The 22583-nt window shown below is 36.5% G+C and overlaps 1 protein-coding gene and 1 non-coding gene across 3 annotated transcripts; one reads left to right on the top strand and one right to left on the bottom strand.

Moving 5' to 3' along the window:
* Positions 1–455: 455 nt before the first annotated feature.
* Positions 456–527, top strand: Trnad-guc (transfer RNA aspartic acid (anticodon GUC)). The gene has a single exon. It is a non-coding gene; the product is annotated as a tRNA-Asp (tRNA).
* Positions 528–4108: 3581 nt separating this feature from the next.
* Positions 4109–19979, bottom strand: LOC132797777 (uncharacterized). Of its 2 annotated transcripts, none has more exons than XM_060809562.1 (12): positions 19540–19979; positions 14755–15508; positions 14593–14679; positions 14420–14533; positions 14062–14261; positions 13874–13997; positions 13676–13810; positions 13465–13599; positions 13016–13159; positions 9908–10452; positions 8957–9126; positions 4109–4519 (listed from the first exon to the last, which is right to left on the bottom strand). In XM_060809562.1, exons 2-12 carry the CDS (start codon positions 15214–15216, stop codon positions 4449–4451), a joined length of 2187 nt encoding a protein of 728 aa, XP_060665545.1. In that variant the 5' UTR covers positions 15217–15508; positions 19540–19979; the 3' UTR covers positions 4109–4448. The 2 variants fall into 2 exon arrangements, with proteins under 2 accessions (XP_060665545.1, XP_060665539.1); XM_060809556.1 differs by having other exon boundaries at positions 19597–19979.
* Between the last annotated feature and the right edge of the window lie 2604 nt (positions 19980–22583).

Below are 22583 nucleotides of genomic sequence, written 5' to 3'. Positions count from 1 at the left end.
CACTTCTGTCTGACTCAAGAGAATAAAAGGTCAATAAAATTTGTCTGGCGGCGGGTCGAAATGTAATTGTGCTAAGGCAATTGTTGGCCGTGACCATGCAACAATAAAGGTAACAAGTGAAAATACTTCAACTGTGAGTGCTTAGTGAATAAGAAAAAAACAAAATAAATACAAAAGAAAACTCAATAACTCAAATTGTAATCTAACACAAATATTATCTTGGAGTTTTATTTTGCGTCTGTTATCTTTGTTAAATTTAAAGTAAATACATCAATGTGGATATTTAATTTAAATACTCTGCTGTTTATAGTGCAAAATTGAGTTCACTAGAATCAATTTAGTATTTCTATATTCATATCAATACGATTCTATTTATAGTTTCTACTCATACATTGCACAATTCATAAATCCATAACGAAATCTTTTATTTGCTTTTTGCCGCTGCAGTTTTCAAGTCCTCGATAGTATAGTGGTTAGTATCCCCGCCTGTCACGCGGGAGACCGGGGTTCAATTCCCCGTCGGGGAGGTCTTGAGTTTATACTCCTTTTTACATTTTTTAATTGTAGTTTTCTTTTTTTTCACAGATTGAATGAACTATGCACTGTAAATATGCGGCTGCGTCACAATTTGAGCGGGTAAGTAAATATTTATGTGTTTATGCATGGGAAAAATTTGTAGTTCGCTTTCAAACAGATGCCCACGAAATAGTGCTATACTTAGTGTAAACTATTAAAAGAACTTGAAAAGGCGGAAGTATAAATATGTCTGGTAGTCAAAAGTCAAGATGATAAAGAATTAGTTTTGTATTTCTTCGACACATACGCTTAGTCAATAATTAATTTTATTGTAAAATGCAGCATTTAATTAATGTTGTTCCCGTTTTGTTTCGCTTGCTCGTACTAAATGATTTTAGTGTGTGTTTGTTTTTTTGTGTAGCAAAAACTAAGTGCAACATACGCGTAATTAACTGCAACCGGCTGATAGGCAAGTCTCTGCAAGGACTTCGAGACTTCACATTCGAATTAAAAGTTCGCCTTGGCATTTTAGCCGCCAATTAAGGGGTTACATGTTTGCTGTTGGTTGGCAAAACTCTCTTCTTCCATTGTGGTTTCATTAGTGGCCAAGTAAATGGATCGACAACTGCATCCTTTCCTTACTCCATACTTTTCATTTCTTTTACCCTCAGTGGTTTTTCTTCTTCTTTGGTAAAAACTTTTGCAATGCCAATTTTCTCTTTTACAAAACTTTTGTGTCGCGTTTTTCTCATTTCTGCGTATAAATTGCTGTCAATTAGTTTAATTGTTTTTTTTTCTCTTCTCTTCTTTTCTATTTTTTTCGGGTTGTTTTTCGTGCCATCGATGACCATTGATAAGTTGCACAATTATATTTTCTCGATTTAATGAAAAACTAAAGTACTTGAGGGAGAATGAATGCTGAATTAAATTTGATAGATGTCTGCAAGAATTCAATGTCCGCTTTTCAAAAAAAACAAAAACAAAATGATAAAAAGCCACATCGCGTGTGTGGCAGGACACGAGCTCAGCAACTTGGTGACACTCCACGTAATCGGGAATTATAACATAAATTTTAATTAAATCCCGCTCCACTCACACTCACACTCAAACCAAACACACACACACGGCAAAGCCACACACAGACCGCATAAAAAAGATTTAAGAAGGATTTGCAATAGCTTTAAATTCATATAGTATATAAATTCTTTTTCGCATTACGCACCAAAAGAAGCTTTACTCAATTCAAAAACAGCTTTGCTCATATTATTAATGTTTCTTTTATTAAGCTAAAGTCTCTTCACTCTATCTTTCTATCGCTCGTTCCATATTCCATGCTTAATGCTAATTAGAAAAGTTTTCAAAGTAACTCAAAGCATCAGTTGATTGATGTAGATTTGCGATGACAGCTGCAACAACAGCTTTTAGTAAGAGTTGTATCAATTATTGGCACTCACTTTAATTGCGCCTAAATTCGCTGCTTAGCTACGGAAATTCTTCGCTCTTAACTGTTCCATTGGCTGCAATTTGACTATTAAAGTGTTGCTTACTGTTGGTACTGCAGATATTGTTCTGCGTTTCCTGCTTGGCTCCTATATTAACATAATTGTCCTCCAAGGACCTTCGGCGAGGGCACAATAAAAGCGCACACACACACATACACAATGAAACTAAACCATGCTGTTGTGTCCGACGCTGTCCGCTTCCATAACTATGCGATACTCCACAGCTCCACAGCTTGTGTGTTCATAAAAGGAGCATAAACATTTTTATGACTCTTGCCCCTTTCACACAGCACAGAAAGAAAGGAAAGAAAATGAGAGAGAGAGAAGAAAGGTTTAGGTTTATCTGTATTAAAGCGTTGGCAAATGTGCTGAAATAATAGTTATTATATTAGATTTAGACACGCTTAAATGGGAGAGGGAATTTTGATAAGAAGCACTTCAAAAAAAATGAAGCACAAGAACTAGTTAAATATTTAATTTATTTATTAATATTACATAGCACATTATCACTACTCTGTTTGCTTCTCTTGCTTACGCAGACAAAACTCAAACAAGACCGTGTTCTTATTAATGGAGATGTGTTTTTTTTAGCGAGTGTTGCTTTGCTTTCATCTTGAATCGCCCTGCAGCTGAGCTGTCCATCAAACTTGTGACGTCACGACATCATTCTGCTTTTACAACGAAAATTCAGGTTGTCTAACGATGTCACTGGGCTAATTCACAGGCAAAAAAGTTAAAAGTTTATAGGGTATAATTATAAATGGTGCCACCTTAAGTTGAATTAGCAACGATTCTTTTATGGCACAAAGTGCGGCCATAAATTATGTCAAGGGTCATGTTTGTGCAACGTCGAAAAACAAGAAAGAAAACAAGCAGAGAGAAATTCGATTTGTCTTGAACGTGTTCAACGTGTCGTATGTGTAACAAGTGCAGCACATAAATTCGGCAGCTGGCTGTTAGATTCGGCAAAACCACATAGATAAATAAAACCCAAAGACGTATGATTTAGTTGTGCTGCAAATTTCGAGCAATTTGTTTTGCATTCACCTAGAAAACATTAAACTTGAGCTTAGATTTAACGACTTATCTGCATCTTTAATTTGCATACGATTTAACAAGAAGTTCGTCTGCAAGTGCAAATAATATGTTATTGTTTATTGAGACTTCATATTGTTGTTGGCGTATTAAATCTTCAAGCTTAATTACGTGCCATCATTAAGTACTGCAAGTGACACAAACAAAACAATAACTATGTGTAAAATTATGCAAAGACAAAAGTTGTTTAGCAAACTCGAGTCTTGATAAAAGTTTTGTGCGGTTTGTCCATGCTAACTTGAAGGCAGTCGTAAGTTTTGCATGTAAAATTAAATACAAAAACTAATTTAAATGAAAAGCAAGGCAAAGTAGATGCTGTGTAATTGGAATTGAGTTTCTCACTTTGACAACAACATAAACAGCTTAATTATTAATAATCCGAATATGTGTGCTTAAGGTACTTTCAATAATTGCAGTTCTTTGACTTTCCGAAATGAAACGAAACGAAACCGGTTTTTGCACGTCCTGAAACATTTAGGCAGTAAATCTTTAAAAGCTATTACATGGAATGCATTAGGCTGCATAAATATCTGCTGACTGTAACACAATTCATAGCCTAGCAAAAGACATTACTTGCACACACACACACGCACAATGAAAGTACTTTCACAGTAACACCAACACCAACACACGCTCACACATTTCTATATAGTACATTCATGTGCAGCATCCTTATGGCATGTTGTCTCTCTTTGCCTCTTCCTATCCTGCCATCAGGCATCTTTGACACTTGGGGCTTTTGTTACTGCAACTACTGCGATATGCGTTTGGCTTTCAGTTTTGGCCATAAATTCCAAGAAATTTGCTGGCGAACCCGGAGGACGACTTGCAAGTTTTTGTTCCTTTAACTTTGACTTGTTTCGACAAGATTATACAATTTGTTCAGCATATGCACAGTTATGAAATTGTTGAGCTAGGCATAAAGTTTATCTATATTAAAGGAAAGTAAAGCTAACCTTTAATACCAAAAATGCAAATATTCAACAACTTTTTTTAATCACTTTATTTAGCAAAATGTACAAAAATGTGTTAAACAATATTTATTATCCCAGGACTCAATCAATCTGAGCAGTTGAACGCCGCTCACTTTGGCCGTTTTTTCTCGAGGCTCGTTGCTCGTTAAACGTTTACCGGAGGCCTCCGCGGGGAGGAAGTGAGTCGACTTGAGACGCCTGATCAATAAGGATCCCGCTGGGTTTACTCTGTCAATCAGTCAGTTAGTCAATCAGCAGTCAGCAGCCAGCAGCTGTGCCCTATGAGTTAGAAGTACGCCTCCATGGCCTCCATGATGCGTTGTTGTTGCTTTTCCAAAAGTTTCATTTACTCTCATTCTCATTAATTCAAATCATACATGAGCTTCTCAGCATTGTTCGGCTCTTCGCAGTCAAATGAGGCCATCATAAGGTCTGCAAGGAGAAGAGAAAGTAAATGTTTTTGAATTTAAATACTATTACGATACAAATATTAAATAAGACTTTGACATTGAAAATTTCATTATAACATTGTTTTTATTGATATGTTAAAAGTATATAAAGTAGTTTGCATTTCGTTTCCTTAAAAGAAATTCTAAGTTCAGAAAGGATTATATTGAACTTTCAATCAAAAAACGCCTACTTAGTTGGGATCTTAGTTGCTTTGACTGAGAATCTGGTATATTTGCTCTCTATAGTATATTTTGAATTTAGTACTACAATACCCCAGATATTTGTAGTATTTTGCAGTATATTAAGTTGGTATACTTTAAAATTAATAACGCAATGTTTTGCTTTCATTAAAAATGGGTAGCGAGTATCTAAAAGTTGAGCATACTTGACAGTAGCTTTCCTACTTGTTCATCATAATATTAATTATAGAAAAGTTTCTCAAAGAACAGTTAAACAAACAGTATTTCGCGGAATATGTTTTCTTAAAATGATCAAGCATTTCACCTAAAAAACTTCCTTGAAAAATCTCTTCCATTCATTGGTTAACAAGATTCAGCTTGACCTCAGCTCATTATGGACATTCTGTGCCCAAGTTGAGCTTTGGGGTTCAAGTGCCTAGAAGACTGACAAGAAACCAAAGTGGATGCTTGTAACAGGAATGTTATATTTTAATAGACAAACATGTGCGCAAAAAAAAAGGCAACAACATAGTTTAATAAAGTTACACCAAACTGGCGGCTGGCCAAAAAAAAAAGAAAACGAAGTATGGTCAAAAAAAAATGGAAAGATGTGTGCTGGGTGCGTAGTGAGCAAATGTGGCAAAATGTGGCAGCCATGTCCACTTCACACCATGAGACCATTAACATTCTGCAAAGCGCTTGGCTTCGTCGTCGTCGTCGTCGTCGTTGGTCAACAGATGTGCTCTTGACTTGCTCCTGAACTCGACTCCTTGTGTCTGTCTCTCCGTAGTCCCTCTGAGTTTATAGGATTTAAGCCCGCATTCTTCTCTGGCCGAGCACAAAAAAATTACAGACATACATGTGGTATCAACATTTACGAGCCCGAGCCGCTTCCCCCTTCCCTCACTTCTTTTTTTTACAAAAATGAAAAAAGAAAGGGTTGCCTTTGTTTGTGGAGGGATTAAAATTGTTGGTTATGGTGCGAGTCTCTCTACATTTTCTTGTTCAGTTTTAATAGAGTCGTGTGGGTAAATATTTTTTGTTCCTCTTTTTCTTCGTGAGATGAAAATTTTGTGCAACTTCGCCTGGTTGTTGTTGTTGCTGCTTTGGTTTTGTATATTTTATCCCACAGTTTTGTGTACTTGACGCATGCTGAGAGTGTTGAGCCTAACAAGCGGTTCGTTCTCTGTGTGTGTGTGTTAGGTCAACAGATTGCCGTCTAAAGTATAAAGGAACATTTTTTGGCATTAGACCGCAACTTGATTGCTTAGCAGATTCCAATTTTTCGATGATAGAATGTCGCAAAATTTGAGTTTTGCGGTTCGCATTGTCAAAGCTGCCCATTGAAATTTCAATTTGATTTTGCGGAATTTTTAGGCATATGGAGGAAATGGGCATAGTTGGGGGCTGAAGGGTTCATAAATGCATAACTCAAACTCCAAAGAAGAGATTATTGCATGCCAAGACTTTTAAGACGTCATTACTTCGCTATTAATTTGAATTATGAATTGAACTTAGATTCCTCTATCTGAATATATTTTTTAAATTCTTTTTTTCATTATTATTATCATTATTTGTAGACTATGAACAAAAGTTAACATTGTGCAATATTATGACAAAAAGTTGATACATTAAAAGAGACTCATTAGTTAGGAAACGATTCTCCAGATGAATTTCTCCCCTTTTGAAAGTTGGTTTATGGCTGTGAATTTTATTTATTGAACTACATATATTTATATATATTATTTATATTTATTTATACGTTATTTAGATTTTAAATTATTATTTTTAGACTATTAACAACTCATCACCTGATTGAAGTGGGTTAGATTTGTGAATTTTTCATCACACTATAAAAAGGGCTTGTTGGTTAGCAGAGCAGAATTCTTCAACAACAGTTTTGAAGTGGCAGAACTTGAAGCTTAGTTTAACAATGTATATTTTCCCAACTCTCTTTTCTAACAACAGCTTCAATCCATCTAATTCCAATATTTCTCTATAACTTAATTTAAGCTATAGAATTCTTGGCTTTTTCTTATTAAAAAGTTATAGCCCAAGCCGATGCTTGCTTCCAAATACTTTAAGCCACTTCTCAGCTTGTCAATATGCCACGAGCAAAATCCATCCGTGTAAAGTGCATTTTTCAAATTTCGGCTCTGAGGCGAAATTACTTAGATAACACAGCGTAAAGAACTTGACTGGAAAAATATTTATTTATAGAGGGCAGCAGCATGACGACGCCAAACTACGAGCAAAGTACGAATAGTGGCGATAGCTGCATTCAACTTATTAAGAAACTTTGGGTAACTTCTCTTTCACCTTTATGTTGCTGACTGACGGACACTTGAAGTTTACCTAAAGTTTGCGGACAGTTTCGAGCTCTGCGGTTCGATGCAAAACTAGTTTTAAATGCTTACCTAAATCAGCGGAAAATATATAGTCTTAAATCTTAAAGCAGTTGGAAATCGAAATATGCCATTTGCCAAAGTTTATCAATCTCTAGTCTGAAACTGTGAATTCATCTTTATATTCGATACTCATTGTTACTTTGCACTTCTATGCAAGACACATGCCTTCGGTCGAAAGTTTTAGCCAAAGTTGTGTCAGCTTTCTCTTTGCACTTTTCTTCTCTTGAACAAGTTCATAAATTGCATTTACCTCACATTAAGCTGCACATCATGCATTGCGTTTCAATAAACTTTTCTTTTTTTGCTTTTTTCGGGAGCATGTAAGCACGCTGATGCAGCTGAGACCTCGAAGAGCCTTTGAGTCTTTGCAATTTGAGGTTTTCAGGCAACATCTACACAAGAAGAACAACAACCAAAAAGAGACGAGACTGAGCCATAACTTTTCATTCTTTTCCTTGGTCCTCGTCGCTGTCAAGATGCAGCAAAGACAACTTTTCTTTTCTCTATTTTTTTTTTTTTTTTTTTTTTTTTTGCGAACGAACGTACGACTTTGTTGTTTGTTGCCTGTGGCGGAAAATTTTTTCAAAGTATCCCACGCTTCCTGGGCTTTTAATGAGTTCGGTCTATGTGGACCTTTCATTTTTGCACGCTGCCTGCCGAGCTGCTGCGTAGCTTTTTCTTTCTACAAGTACGCGTACTATATATTTTCTTTCTTTCTTTCACTTTTGATGTCATCACCGTGTGCTTGCTTTCCATTCCACTTTGTGTGTGTTTGGATTTGTATTTGAGACTCTGCGAGTGTGTGAAAAACTACGCCGACGTCGTTGACAGTTCCAAGAAGAATTTCAAAAACTTTGTTTCTGCTTCATGTGGTGTAACTTATTGCAGGTGTTTTTTGTTCGCGTTGTTATCGCGCAATTGTCGCTTTCAGTCGTGTTAAATGTGTTGTTCTTTTCACCTTAATGCCAACAGCTATTTGCGCTCGTTCGTCTTAAGCATAATATACGAAGTTGCAGATTATCAGCATATTTATTATGCGCCTTAGCATTTACAACTCTATTCAAATACATTTAAGAGCACTCAAAAGGGTTTTTCGGAAATTAATTATTGTTAACAAGCAAACGAAGTAAGATTGCGGCCAAGTGTTAACTGGAGTTTGCATGGAGCATTCCTTCCGTTTGTGCTCTGCGTGGTCATAAAGTGTTCGTTTTGGCCATTTTATTGCGGTTATTAATTTGAATTAATTCCGCGGCAAAATGGCAAGGGATTGAAAATGATTGCAAGGGATCCTTTAATGGTGGCCACAACTCGCTTCCAAACACACAGAAAAAAAAGGAAATAATATTTTTTCCGCTTTCTCGTTGTGTAAATTAAAATAAGGGCAAAATATTTATAATTCCTTTTTTTTGCGCTTTTTTTGTTGTATGTATTTTAATTGCCTCACTTGTAGCAGAGAAACGAACGTACATAGACGTTAAATATGGGCTGCCGCAGCAGCCTTACATTTAATTTTTCATTTAAAGCATTTAAGTAGCAACTTACACACGTACACACACACACACATACTTATATATACGAGCACACTCTGGCACTCACTTATACACACACATACGAGCATTTTCCGGGCCACTTGAAGTCATTGCAAGTTGGCCGCGTTTCACTTAAACTTTGCACAAAACAAACAAACAAACAAACACTCAAATGCCGACTAGGGCCACGGAAAAATGGGTAAAATGTGAGAAAATGCGATAAAGTACGTGGAAAGTACGATAGAATAAAAAGAAAAAAACTAGCAGTCTCGCGTTGAAAGTTTGACTTATAATATTACTTACCCGCTTCGCCAAGTTTTGTAGTTTGTTGCATATGGCTGCAGAAGTGCTCATACTCGCTGCTAGATGGCGCCACCGCTGTTGCCTTCATTGCCTGCATGTGCTTGGTGAAAGCACCAACAATTGCCGCCATTCGATCGAAGGCAATTATATTGATGTGGCCATTTGGTAAACTGCAAAGAATACACACACACAGAGAGAGTGTGAGAGCGAAAGAGAAAGGGATGAAAATATGCTACGATATTGCATGTTGCTCGTAAAGCGTTTGGCCGTGCATTGTCTGTGCGCTCGACGATAAAATATTCCCCGCAGCCTGGCTGCATTGAACATATGCAAAGTTCAAAGTGCAATTAAAATCAGCGCCGGCCCGTCACATCAATTGTGAGTTTGATTAGCGCATTGAAAAGCCGATTTACGCACACGCATCATTTGATTTTGATGTCGATATCAAATCGAATACGAATATGCGACAGCGTCGGCCATTGAAAATCGTTGAATAAATGATTTGCTGGTTTTTTGGTTTCGATCGATGAATGAGGCAGTGAGGTCATATAAATTGCAGCCACTGTGTTGGTTCAAACTAAATTGTAATGGTTAACAGCAGACTGCCTTTAACTCGAGAAACGTATTTCAACTATGCTTTTAATGCAGCGTATAATTAGGTGCGAAAACTGCAATCGAAATGCAGCTCCGAGTTTATATTTTCGGCAATGTTTTTGGCTACTTTTAAACAATTTATACAGCGCGCTGAAGCGCTTAAATAAACACACACTGTGTGAAAATGGAAATCAATTCGATTGTGTTCGACAAGGAGATACGTATGCTTAATATTGCGTATACGAAACGTGGGCTGCACCCCGATAATACATATTTCATTGTGTTTGTTTTCGATTTAATTCGATCTGAAGAGTGCACAGGTGGACAAGAGAAAAAGAGAGACAGAGAGATACTCACAGTTGCAAACAGTTTTCGCGTTCGGCCAGCGCCAATTTAACAATATCCGCAAACACCGGAATAACAACCCAATCGTTGGGTTTGCCGCAAATGGTTGCCGTCGTTGTCGTTGTTGTTGTTGTTGCCTTAACTATATCCGCTTTACTGCTGCTGCTGCTGCCAGCCACAGGCATGCAATGAGATAGCTGCTCCATTGAAGCAGCAGGCATTGCATTCAAGCCGGAAGCGACTGGGATGCCAACTGGTTGTCCAATCCCGCAACTACTTGAGGCTTTCGCACTCAAGTCCACTTGCTCTGTCGAAGTCGAGGGCGTCATTGCTGCTGCTGCTGGCGCTGCTGCTACTTCTACTCCTGATGATGATGCTGATGATGATGATGATGGATTCTCTGTTATCGAAACGACTGTCTTAGGCTGCTTATCAGTCTTTAGACTCAGCTGCTGCTCATTTAGGACTGTGGCTTGCTTCTGCCATAAATGTCCGTGTCCTTCGGCATGACGTTGCATGCAGTCCAATTGTTGACATGTCACTTGTAACTTGCTCCACTGTAATCAAATCGAAATACTTAAATGAACAAACTTTCTCCATCTCGCTCGCCCTTTCTCTCTTTCCCTCCCATCTAAATGACAAAAATCTCTAATTCGTTTTGTTTTTGTGTTATTTGTGACTTGTTTCGAGGGCGTTGTAAAAGTTTATGGTTTTGTTTTGTGTTCCGAGTTTAATGTTCGTCATTTTGTAGCTTTGCATCGAATTTTATGGCGTGACATTTGGCTCTTCTTCGCTCACACTTTTTCTATCTATATCTTTCTCTATTTGGATAATATTTTATCGAAATGAAATCTTTAAATGACGCAGTAATTACAGAACAAAGGACAAATTTAATATTGTAATATAGCATAATAAAATTAATGTAGTAGACTTGAACAATAAAACAGCTAAATCATAATTTATTCAGTTAATGTCATCAGCTCTATTTTTTCCCTCAGCTGTTGTGATTCTTTTCAATGCTTAAAAAAATATAAAATAATAATTATGGTTAATTTTTTGTTGTTGAAAACTCCTTGCATTGTATCACTTGCTGCTATCGTTGAACAGCAAGCCATAAGTATTTCAGTAGCCATTAAACGCAACTGTGCAAAAATATGGAAAAAATTGCCAGACAATGTAAAAGCCACGCCCTGCCGATTCCCCTCCGCCCCCCTCGTCGCCTCACCTCATGTTTCATAGAGTGTAAAATAAAAAACCCGTGAATTTATGCAATTCCGTTTCAGTTTTACTTTTTTGTGTTGAAAAACTTTTTTGTTCGTCCTTTGTATATTGTGCAATTTACGCCTTGCGTCAAAAACGAAAAAAAAAAATAATGAAATAAAATGCAAGAAAATGGTAAAGTAAAGTTTTATAGTATAGCCCAGTCCATAATGAATTAAATATGAGCCAAAGGCATTTAAAGCAGCAACGAGTTGAGTTTTGTGAGTTGACTGAGAGGTTGAGTTATATGAAGGCAAATGAATTGCTCAAAATTTTCAACAGCTGCCCAAAAGTGATGGACGGCAGTTTGGCCAAGAGTTGTGAGTTTGCAAAGAAACAGCAATCCATTAACTAATTACAAAACTATTTATGAACGCAAAAAAAAAAACACAGTAGTATGTACTTTTTATTCATTCATGCTGCTGAATGGATGCATCATTATACTCAGACACTCGCTTCATTGAAAACAGTTGCGGGCGTCATGCCAAGTTCGAGTGCGACTGCCACTCAAAAAAAAGAGTTGAAATTTGATGAAAAATGCATCAGAGCACAGCATGGGTTTTGTTGCCACATTGGTTACTTGGGCGTGGTCTTATTTTCATTCTCATTTTAAGGCCTCGTTTTCGTTATTTTGTTGGTGGCAGATTCTTGTGGTTATTGATGAACAATGAACATGGCTGGCATAACCCTGCTGGTCATAACATGGCAAATAATGCTAATGAAAATGTGAATATTTTCTATTAAAAAGAAAGAAATCTGTGAGATACCCGCGAATGAAAGCAAAACAGTATAAATAAATTTTAAAATATACCGAATTAATATACCAAAAAATACTGAATATATACCGAAGACTATGTTTGGCATATTGAAATGCATGGAAAGACTATATTTGCTATAAAAACTAAATATATCATAGAGTGCAAATATACCAGATTGTCAGGCAATGCAACTAATACTCGAAGTAAGAACGATAAAAAAAGAAATTACAGAGAAATAATGAAAATGTGAATATTTTCTTTTAAAAAGAAAGAAAGATACAGTCGAGTGTGTTCCACTGTCAGATACCCGCTTATGAAAGCAAGACAGTGCGGTATACATTTTAAAATATACCGAATTAATATACCAAAAAATACTGAGCATTTACCGAAGACTATGTTTGACATATTGAAATGCGTGGAAAGACTATATTTGCTATAAAAACTAAATATATCATAGAGTGCAAATATACCAGATTGTCAGGCAATGCAACTAATACTCGAAGTAAGAACGATAAAAAAAGAAATTACAGAGAAATAATGAAAATGTGAATATTTTCTTTTAAAAAGAAAGAAAGATACAGTCGAGTGTGTTCCACTGTCAGATACCCGCTTATGAAAGCAAGACAGTGCGGTATACATTTTAAAATATACCGAATTAATATACCAAAAAATACTGAGCATTTACCGAAGACTATGATTGACATATTGAAATGCGTGGAAAGACTATATTTGCTATAAAAACTAAATATATCATAGAGTGCAAATATACCAGATTGTCAGGCAATGCAACTAATACTCGTAGTAAGTAAGATATAAAAAGAAATTACAGGCAAATAAATCTCACAGGCTCCACTGTCAGATACCCTCTAATGAATGCAAAACAGTGCGGTATACATTTTAAAATATACCAAAATAATATACCGAAAAAATACTACAAGTATACCAAAGATTATATTTGGTATATTGAAATATTTTTATATATTACGTGCAAAATATACCATAAAGTACAAAATATACCAGATTGTCAGCCAACGCAACTAAAATCCGTATTAAGTGCAGTATAAAACCGAATTGCTAGCAAATAAAGTCCGCATTTACTCACCGTAATTTTGAGGCGGGCAATTGGCGGCGACTCGAGTGACTCGAGAATCGCCGTTGCGCTGTTATAGTTGCCCACGAGCAGACAATATTGAGCCACTCCGCTCCACAGTTCGACAGTTCTGCTGCGCTCTTCAATGCCCGAGCACTGCAAAAGATGAGAAGCTGAATTTGTTGGCTGTTTGTCTGTTTGTGCGTTTATTTGTTTATTATACTGAAGTTACAATAGAATATGTGGACCACGTGACTAGGACAAAACTTGAACGAGTCAATGGTAAAGTTACAAGCTGGCATAAATTACACGCTGAGCGAGAAGTGGGGAAATGGGAAATGGTAGTGAAATGACCCGGGGTCAGTTCATCAGCGAACACGTAACTGTGCATATTTGAATTGAAGTAGTTTGGACCACAGACAGACAGACAGATAGACAGACAATGGGCTGTGCTCTCTCACCTGCAGTATCTCATTGCAGACAAACAAACGCAGACGTGACGACCAGTCGAGATACGTTTCCAGGTTGCAGGTCTTCTTTGGATCCTGGACACCTGGCGGTCCACCCGTTGCGCTTGGTGGTTGGTCCCATTTCTTCTGTTTATTTGTATATATATGTATTGCATAATTTAACACAACTGATTTTTTAACTGTCCTTTATTATGTCTCTCACCTGCTTGTCCAGCAGAATCATGCTGCTGCATTGCAGAAATTCCTCGGCGCCAATATGTTTGGCCAACTTCTTTTCGATTCGACACAAAATCTGTGCATATTGTGTGGCTGTGGGGCAGTTTAAAGGTGCAACGGGCTGTCATAGAGAGAGTTTGATTGTAATTGAAATCGAATTTAAAGAGCAGGTCAGTTGGCTCACCTTGTCGGTGCTGTTGCTCTGACAGGCACGGAGATCTGTCTCGTGTCTCTCTAAATCAGTCAAACGTTGAAGTAAGGCACTTAGTACTTGCGAGACGACGCCTTCCAGATGTGAATCCGAGCAACTGCAATTAACATTTTGTTTACACGTACCAAACTGGGGGGGGGGGGAGACATTAGTTCACTCACCTGGCTACGATATGCTTTACATGATTCATCATCCGCTCGTCACGATAATCGTATGGAAATTTCTCCGTCCACTTTGAAAGCAGGACAACTAATGATTCCAAGCACTCTAAGCGCTCGGCTATCGAGTCGAGAAGTTTGCCCAGCAGCTCATGTGGACGCAAAAATAAACGTGATGATAATAAGAATGAGAATAGAAATTCCTGCCAAAGATAAACAAACACATGTGTGCTGGATTAGTTGGATTACATATTCCATCAGCTTCATTTGCTGTGATTGTGTTTTCTTTTGTTTATGTACTTTACATTTGCATATTCAGCTTTTTTTTTGTTCGTTTCATTGGCAAATTCTCCGCACTCACCTTGTCCAAGTCGATGACGTTCTTGGGGTTGAGTATCTCGGGAAATGAGTCCAGTGGTCCGGAAATAATGCGTCCATTTATATACATAATGCCACCGGCGCCCAGCACAGAGCTCTGTTCATGCGATAATTACAAATGATCATTATGCATATTTTGAATTGTTGTTAAATTACCTCAAAATTGACATCAGCTTGATGGCGTTTGTGAGGATTTTTGGGCACATCATATTGATTGGCATCCTCGGTGGATGCTGTTGTCACCTGTTGTGAGTGCATTTGCAATGGAAATGAGTGTTATTCAAGCACTCATTCATACTCGCATGTGTTTTTTGTTACCTTTAACTGTTGAAGACCCAATTCCAAATCGTGTGCGCTCAACTGTTCAGCGCTGTGTCGACGTCGGAAGTGCATTGTCGTTGTTGTCGTCTCACTTCCCAATCCCAATCCCGATCCCAATCCTAAGCTGGTGAGCTGTGACGCTTCCGCATTGAGCAAGAAAATGCCCACATCCGGTTGAGGCTGATTCTGATGCTGAGGTGTTGTCTCCTCGCCATGGCGACAGCAATCATCCTCTTCGATGCAGGAGTCGCTGTCAGAACTGCTCTGGGGGCATCTACTCTGTCTTCTGCTTCGGCTGCCGTGATGTCGATGTCGTTTACGTGGCCGCTGATGATTTGAGGCTCTGTCTTTGTCTTTGTCGCGATCCCGTTGGCCGCGCGACTTTTGTAGCACGGTCTGCTTGCAACGCGTGGCACAGACGATGGCCGAGAGCTTGCTGGCATAAAAGTACATCGCCATGTGTCACGTTATGGATGCCACAACTCGTGGCACAGTCATGCCTCCTTTGCGCTACTCGCTGCAAGGATGTGCCACCAGATGTGTGTGTCCGTGTGATTAATGCATAGGCATTGGCAGCACAGGTGAAAAGTTGGCAATGGGAATGCTTTCAGGCACGTAGCTAGTGCTCGCCTTTCTCTTCGTCCGGTGCAATCAAGCGGCTGTTGAGAAATTGAGCTGGCAAGTCGGCTTATTGCAGATTTTCTCTTTCCTTGCCTCGGGCACAATTGCTTTTTTTGTATTCTTTCTTTCTCTATAAATACAAATGAAAACAAAAACGAGCAAAAAAGCCAAAGTTTATGATCTGCTGACACGTCAACAAGTCCCGACTTTTGCGGTCAATTCTGGCACATTACTCATACGTCCTGTGACACACACACACATACACACAGACAGTCATTGCTACAGCTCGGAGGCTGGCATTATTATGCCTTTGGGACCACTTAGAGCAGTCATCAAGCCACAGATTTCGCTCTCTCATCCACAAAGGCGGCAACCTCTCATTGAATTTATATGCACAACAAAAAATTTCAACTGTTTAAAGAGAGATTCAAGTTTTTGTTGGCATATTGATTGACGTGGACAACAAAAAGTGCTGTATCAATAATCACAAATATTAAACGATGTCTGCAGGCCGCGCACTCATAAGAATATCATACAGCAAAAAGCACTTCACAGGCATTTACCTGGCGGCAATTCAGTTCGATGAAGAGAATTTCTCAGGGCACAAAGCACACACATTCTATAAATTTTTGCGATAATATATCCATTAAAAATTAAATATGCTCAGGCATGAATGTGCGATATATACAACGACAAGAAATCATGTGCAACGAATGCTGCATCAGCTATGAGAATGTAAAATACATTTATTTATGTGTATCGAAAAAGTGTAGTTTTTCCACTCACATATGCTCAAAGATGTAAGAGCTGCTTATGGAAATGAGAAGTTTGACTCCGTATACTTTTTTAAACATGTACTCCGATTTCATTCCTCATGTTTTGCATGGCAAATGATCTAAATATTTTGATTGGCAATTGAAAAAGAGAAGTTTAAAATATGATGAGTTTTTGTGAGAATATGAATATAGATATTGATAGTGTTATTTTCTGTACTTTTTCATTCTATGCTAGGGCTTTAGGAACAGCATATTGTCTCAAGTTTGTGAAGTAAATGTGCCATAATCCTTAGAGCAAACATATATACAGTAAATATTTTGAATTTCAATTGTGTTAAAAGTATTGAGAGATGGAAAGCTTATGTGAAAATTTCAATACTTTTCAACACAGTTATCATCAGAGATGAGAAGTTAATATGAAGTTAATATGAAAATCTGAATATACGTTAAATATTACGCTTTATGTTCTGTATTTCCCACAGTAAATGAGCCATAATTTTCCGCGTTTAATTTAATAAAAATCATATAGGCAGTAAATATTTTGATTAATTGTTGAGATGAGAAGATTATGTCGAAATCTAAATATAGAAATTCAATTATATATTGTCACAATATTTTCTGCAGTACATTTTGTCATGTTTATGAAATAAATATGTCATAATCTTTTCGGTTTAAGTTACCGCTGACGGAAAATGAAAGCAATTATATAGACGGTAAATATTTTGAACGACAATTGAAAAATGCTGAAAGATGGGAAGTTAATTTGAAAATCAGAATGCAGATATTCAGTTTTATTCTCTGTTTTTCGCACAGTAAATTTTCTCATGCTTGTGAAGTAAATGTGCCATAATCTTTGACGTTTAAGGACAAAAATTAAAGCAAACATATATAGCAAACAGTAAATATTTTGAATTATAATTGTGTTGAAAGTATTGAGAGATGAAAGGCTTATGTGAAAATTTCAATACTTTTCAACACAGTTCTCATTAGAAGTTAATATGAAAATCTGAATATATGTTAGATATTACGTTTTATGCTCTGTATTTTCCACAGTAAATGGGCCATAATCTTCTACGAATCATTTAAAAAAAAAAATCATATGAGCAGTAAATATTTTGATTAATTGTTGAGATGAGAAATCTGAATATAGATATTCAGTTATATATTGTCACAATATTTTCTGCAGCTAAACTTTTGTTCATGTTTATGAAATATGCCATAATCTTTACATTTAAGTTGCCGTTAAAAAAAAAATAAAGCAATCATATAAACGATAAATATTTTGAACGACAATTGAAAAGTGCTGAAAGATGGTAAATTAATTTGAAAATCACAATGTAGATATTCAGTTTTATTCTCTGTTTTTCCTACAATATTCTCTGAAGTAGATTTTCTCATGCTAGCGAAGTAAATGTGCCATAATCTTCCTGCGTACAAGGAATATCAAAGCAATCATATAGACAGTAACTTATTAAAATTCCTATCATGCCTCTGGTATACATTTCTCTTAACTTGTCACATGAAATATTTTCAATTTGAATATTGACAACACAACAACAGCTGAGTAGAATTAAGGCTACAAATCGCAGTCCCTTATCCTTATCCCTTCTCAACCATTTTTCCCCATTTGGACGACTGGCTGAACAATAGGAATTTTGAACACATTTTATGCCGCATAAATGGCATTAGCGACGCCTTCAAGTAACTTCACGCTTCTGTAGAAGCAGAAAATCAATCAATAGCACAGTCTGCATGGAAATCGAAACACTTCAGTCTATGAGTATGGAAAATCGAAATAGGAAACCAGACAGCTGTCAGCGTCATATTGATATTGATATTGGCACTTGAGTGCTTGTCTTAGGCATAACATATTTATGGCAAATAACTTTGTTGAGACTTTATGAATACGCGATGAATATATAGCTATTATACTTTTTTTTGGGAAACTTTTCGCGTGTGGGGACAACGCCCAAAACACTTTAGTAAACATAATTCATCAGTGAAAGTTTTCGCAACAATTTTCCTTATTCGTTTTTTCTCATTTTCTTTCCCTTAATTGTGAAGATAGGTAAATGTTTTTTTCATGTTTTCCTGTTTTGCTACATTTTCTGGTACATTGAATAATTTAAGCTTTTGCACATTGAATAATTTTTCATGCATTTTTTTTTGTAACTTTTGCTCTACTTTCAGTAGAAGTCCCAGTGACAAGATTGAACAATAGCAGCTGCTGCAAGATTCGCAAATCTATTAGCATAAAACAGATAAAAGTAAACTTTTGTTGACGATGTTGTCAACAAGCAGCAGCAAAAGCAGCAGAAACAGCAGCAACGACAACAAACAACAACAATCAGCAAACAAATGACAATAACGACTGCAAATTGCACGGCTTTTGCTTTTGGGAATGCCACAAGGAGGAGGAAAATACAAAAATGTTGTGTGTGGTAAGTCGAGCAATAAAAGTTAGTTATATCCATAAGTTGCGGTCTGAGAATTTCTTTTCTGCAACTTGAACTAGGAGAATGCACTTGACTTTTGACCCTGTTGTAAATGCTAATTCCTAAAAATTGTGTTTCTGTCAATAAACAAAACTATTCCACAATTGGCATTTCTTTTGTTCTGTGTTCCCCCAACGTTGTCTCGTTCAAAGTTGTTGCACAAGTCCTTGCAAAATCAACATTTGCATTAGATTTAATTAGCATTTTTTTTACGATTTTCTTTTGTCTTGCCACAAGGGGAGCAAAGTGCTAATAAAAGCTCTAGAATTTCCATTGAGTTTGTCTAGTCCGTTGTTAAATCTGCAATATTTATAAGTTCTTAATGGAGCTGTCACTAATTGTACTTTTAACTACATTTTCACAGTTTGTCCCTGTCTCAAGAAAATGTAGAAAAGTGGGGAAAGAAAAGCACACAATTCAATTTTATGTTGTCATTTTATTGTCGGCAAAAATTCTATGCGCAGCACAAAAGATATTAAATAAATGAATGAGCAGACAGGTCAGCATTAAGATTTATAGTTCTAAGCTTTCAATTGAAAATAATGTTGTCCACAGTTCAGTTGAGTTGGAAATATAACTAGAAACATTTGTACAGCATACTAAATGCACAATTTTCGGGCACTGAATTTACTGACTAATATTTAAAATTGCATTTCAAAAAAGCAAATATCAAAACACTCTCCAATCGCAAATATGGTCAGCACTTTCATGCACTGGCACACAATAGTATCAGCATCGCACAATGTTGCACAATGTCCGCATTATGCATTATTTGGTTACATTTTCAAAAGCATCGTTTTTGCTGTGGACGCTTTTTCGATTATGTGGCCCACGCGGCGTATGAGTATTTATGTCAGCATATACGAGTTAATCGCGCAGTGCATACTTACAGGGGTATTCGTGTGTGTATAATATTATTTATTTATAAACATTTTTATTTAACTCACATTCACATTCTTTGATGTGTCAATCTGTGACTTTGTTGACTGCTTGCTGGTGACAGTTGCTTTTGAAGAAAATATCTCTCACAATTCACGTAACTTGCTGAGTAGCGATACTTGTTGTCACTTTTTAATGGTGATTGACTTGAAATCTTTTCAGTTCACTTATTTTGATTTAAAGTGACTTAACGTCTTTCTTTAGGTTTTCAGCATATATTTTCTAGCATTTGTTCATTATAAACTTGTTATTGTTTTCTATACTTCACTATTTTGTGTTTACTACGGAGACACTATCGCGCTTGTTTCAAAAGATTATTTACTTAGTTATTTAGTGCGTAATTTTTGTAACACTGATTCGGTTAATTGATATTGTCACCGCCAAGCAAACCGTTCACTTTGTAATTCAAGTATGAACTAAAGATGAAGCATTCGTGTTAGTTGCTTATGTATCTCGTGCTTATGTTGCGTCTGGTTACATGGGGAAATTATAAGCGGGATATTTCAAACATGCCATCGAACATGTTAGCGCACCAAAATATCTCTGCAACAAAATTCGTGTGTGATGGAAATTTAGAACTTCTGTTGAAGTTCACAGCATAAGCCTAACAGAGCGAAAGAAATATGAAATTGGGAAATTACCAATAAGTCAATTGTAGCATCAAAGCTTAGAATAATAATTAATATAATAATTTATAATCGAGAAGGATATTTTTTCTACAAAAATTTACTTAGTTTATACTTATTTAGTAGACAATTAAATTGGCCTACAAATAGATTCTTGTATGAGAGAGGAAATTTTAATTCAGTCTTCATTGCAACAAGTTGCAAGCAATTTTAACATATTCCTGTGTGAACTAAATGTGGAATGTATGTTTTGACTTTATTGGGAAATTACCCTAGACAATTTCCGTCTGTTGCTGATTCGAACAAGTTGCGCTGTTAAAGAGATTACAGCGTGAATAAAAATGGGGAACTTTTGAGGGATATTTGAATTTGTTCTTGATTGCAACAAGTCGCAATCGAACCGCTCTTGGTATGAACTAAATTACAGGACTTCTTTTACATGTTACTAAAACTTGGGAAATTATTTAACAGGCTCTATCTTTTAAGCTTGAAACCAATTTCTTGACAATTGTACGAACATGTCAACAGGTGAACTTGAGAGTTTTCCAGCTGCCTTATTCTGCTCCTTGTTATTAAAAATAAGCTTAGACAGTTGCGTTGATACAATATCAGATTTTTGAGACAGCTAATGAGCTGTCAGTCATATGTAAGTTGTTCATTATATAGAAACTTTGTTTGTGTACTTTGTAACTAATATCTTCGACTATGTGATTTGTAGGCGTATTGAGTCTTTTCTTTGCTGAGTATAGTTTGATACAATATAAAAATCATTTTATACATATATTTTATATTCAAATGGTCGAATCCTTTTTTGAAGAACATATCTGATGGCTTGGCAAATTATAAATCATTGTTAGTCGAATACATTCACACAATAAAGTATCATAATTTTAACCCTTTAATAATGATATAATAATACCGTGAATAACTGTCGTCTCCCTTTCTAAGCGGGGCTTAACAAATACATGCTCACAGATGCAAATTTAATCCACATTCAATTGCTTAATCCAGCATGACTGACACTAAGAGCTATGCTGAAAGATGGTGGCGAACTCATGGTTAGTTTAGGTGCTTTGTACTCTGTACTTGGGTGGTTGGGTGCCTTCGCCTCGAAATTTACGCATCAGAGCACTTACAGAATGTAACTATTGAATTACAAACATACATCCACACACACACACACATATACAAACAGAGACTTGTGTACTCGCCAACATATCGTGTTGCAATTCACTTTTGGGACGTTAAGTAAGCTGCTAGAGAAACTTGTTGTTTTTTGTGCCCAGCCAGCTAAGATGCCAAATGGAACAGAGACGCTTCTTTGCTCTAACATCAAATCACAATGTTGACCCTTTTATTTCGACAGTAGTTTGACACCCCGAAAAGCGGGTTTTTGCTTAAGTTTTATGTGTGCTCAGATTTTACGACTCAAATGGACGTGACGCGTGCTGAGCTTGAGCATTCAGTTAAGTATACAAAAGGCCTCATTTAACACGAAATATCGTTTAATGCCGTACACATATTTAAATCAAACAGCAAGTACTTCTCTGTACTGCGTCTAGATAATACCCTGTTTGCATACACATTGAAGTATTATTAAATTTTGCCCACAAATGTGTGCTCTTGCTATTGTTTTGTTTTGAAGGGATTAGATGGGAGACTGGTTGCTGCTTTTTAATCAATATGGATGTGTATGTATGAATGTGGCACAGTCTGTGGCACAGTCAACGACACTGTCATCGTTACCGTTATTAATCCCCATCCATATGTGTAATGATTCTGCTGTTGGGACTCAAATGGGTCTTAAAAACACATTTTCAATTAGCGCCTGTCGCCATCAACAAGACCAAACAAAGAGCTAATAATGAGCTGACAAGCAGCAGACACACACACACACAGATACGTATTTAATACATGTGTTAAATACACCTGCATGAAAACGTGGAAATCAGGTTTCACTTCTAAGCTGAAGAGTGTGAAGAACTTAATTAACAATTACTTCACATTCATTTGAAATTAGAAATATGATTTAAGTGTACATTTGTTATGCAATTTTTTGCAATTAATTATCATTCATCCTCAACTATAATTAGAATTAGAAATATGATTTAAGTGCACAATTATTATGCTGTTTTTCGCAATTGCAATTAATTATCATTCCTCTTCAACTTCCTTTGTTTTACTTCCTTTTGCTGCTGCAATTGTCTTGTCATTTTTTTAATATGTCACGGAAATTAGAACGAGTTTCTGTTGGCCTACATTATTGTAATGAATTTCTAATTGATTTTGCAAAAATGGAAATGAATGAACGGTCATCGAGTTTGCTTTTTAAATATCGAAATGAGTTTGCAGAAATGAGAATTGATGAA

This window comes from Drosophila nasuta, chromosome 2L (genome assembly GCF_023558535.2).
Source record: "Drosophila nasuta strain 15112-1781.00 chromosome 2L, ASM2355853v1, whole genome shotgun sequence".
Lineage (NCBI taxonomy): Eukaryota > Metazoa > Arthropoda > Insecta > Diptera > Drosophilidae > Drosophila > Drosophila nasuta.
Note: the sequence above shows the minus strand (reverse complement) of the source record. Positions and strands in the feature narration are given on the sequence as shown.

What these genes read in the sequence shown, in the direction of transcription:
- LOC132797777 (XM_060809562.1), bottom strand. Translation starts at nt 15,216, where the DNA reads ATGGCGATGTACTTTTATGCCAGCAAGCTCTCGGCCATCGTCTGTGCC. An exon ending in AAGCTGATGTCAATTTTGAG is followed by an intron (nt 14,534 to 14,592) that starts GTAATTTAACAA and finishes TCGCATGAACAG; the next exon opens with AGCTCTGTGCTGGGCGCCGG. An exon ending in AGAGCAACAGCACCGACAAG is followed by an intron (nt 13,811 to 13,873) that starts GTGAGCCAACTG and finishes TCTCTATGACAG; the next exon opens with CCCGTTGCACCTTTAAACTG.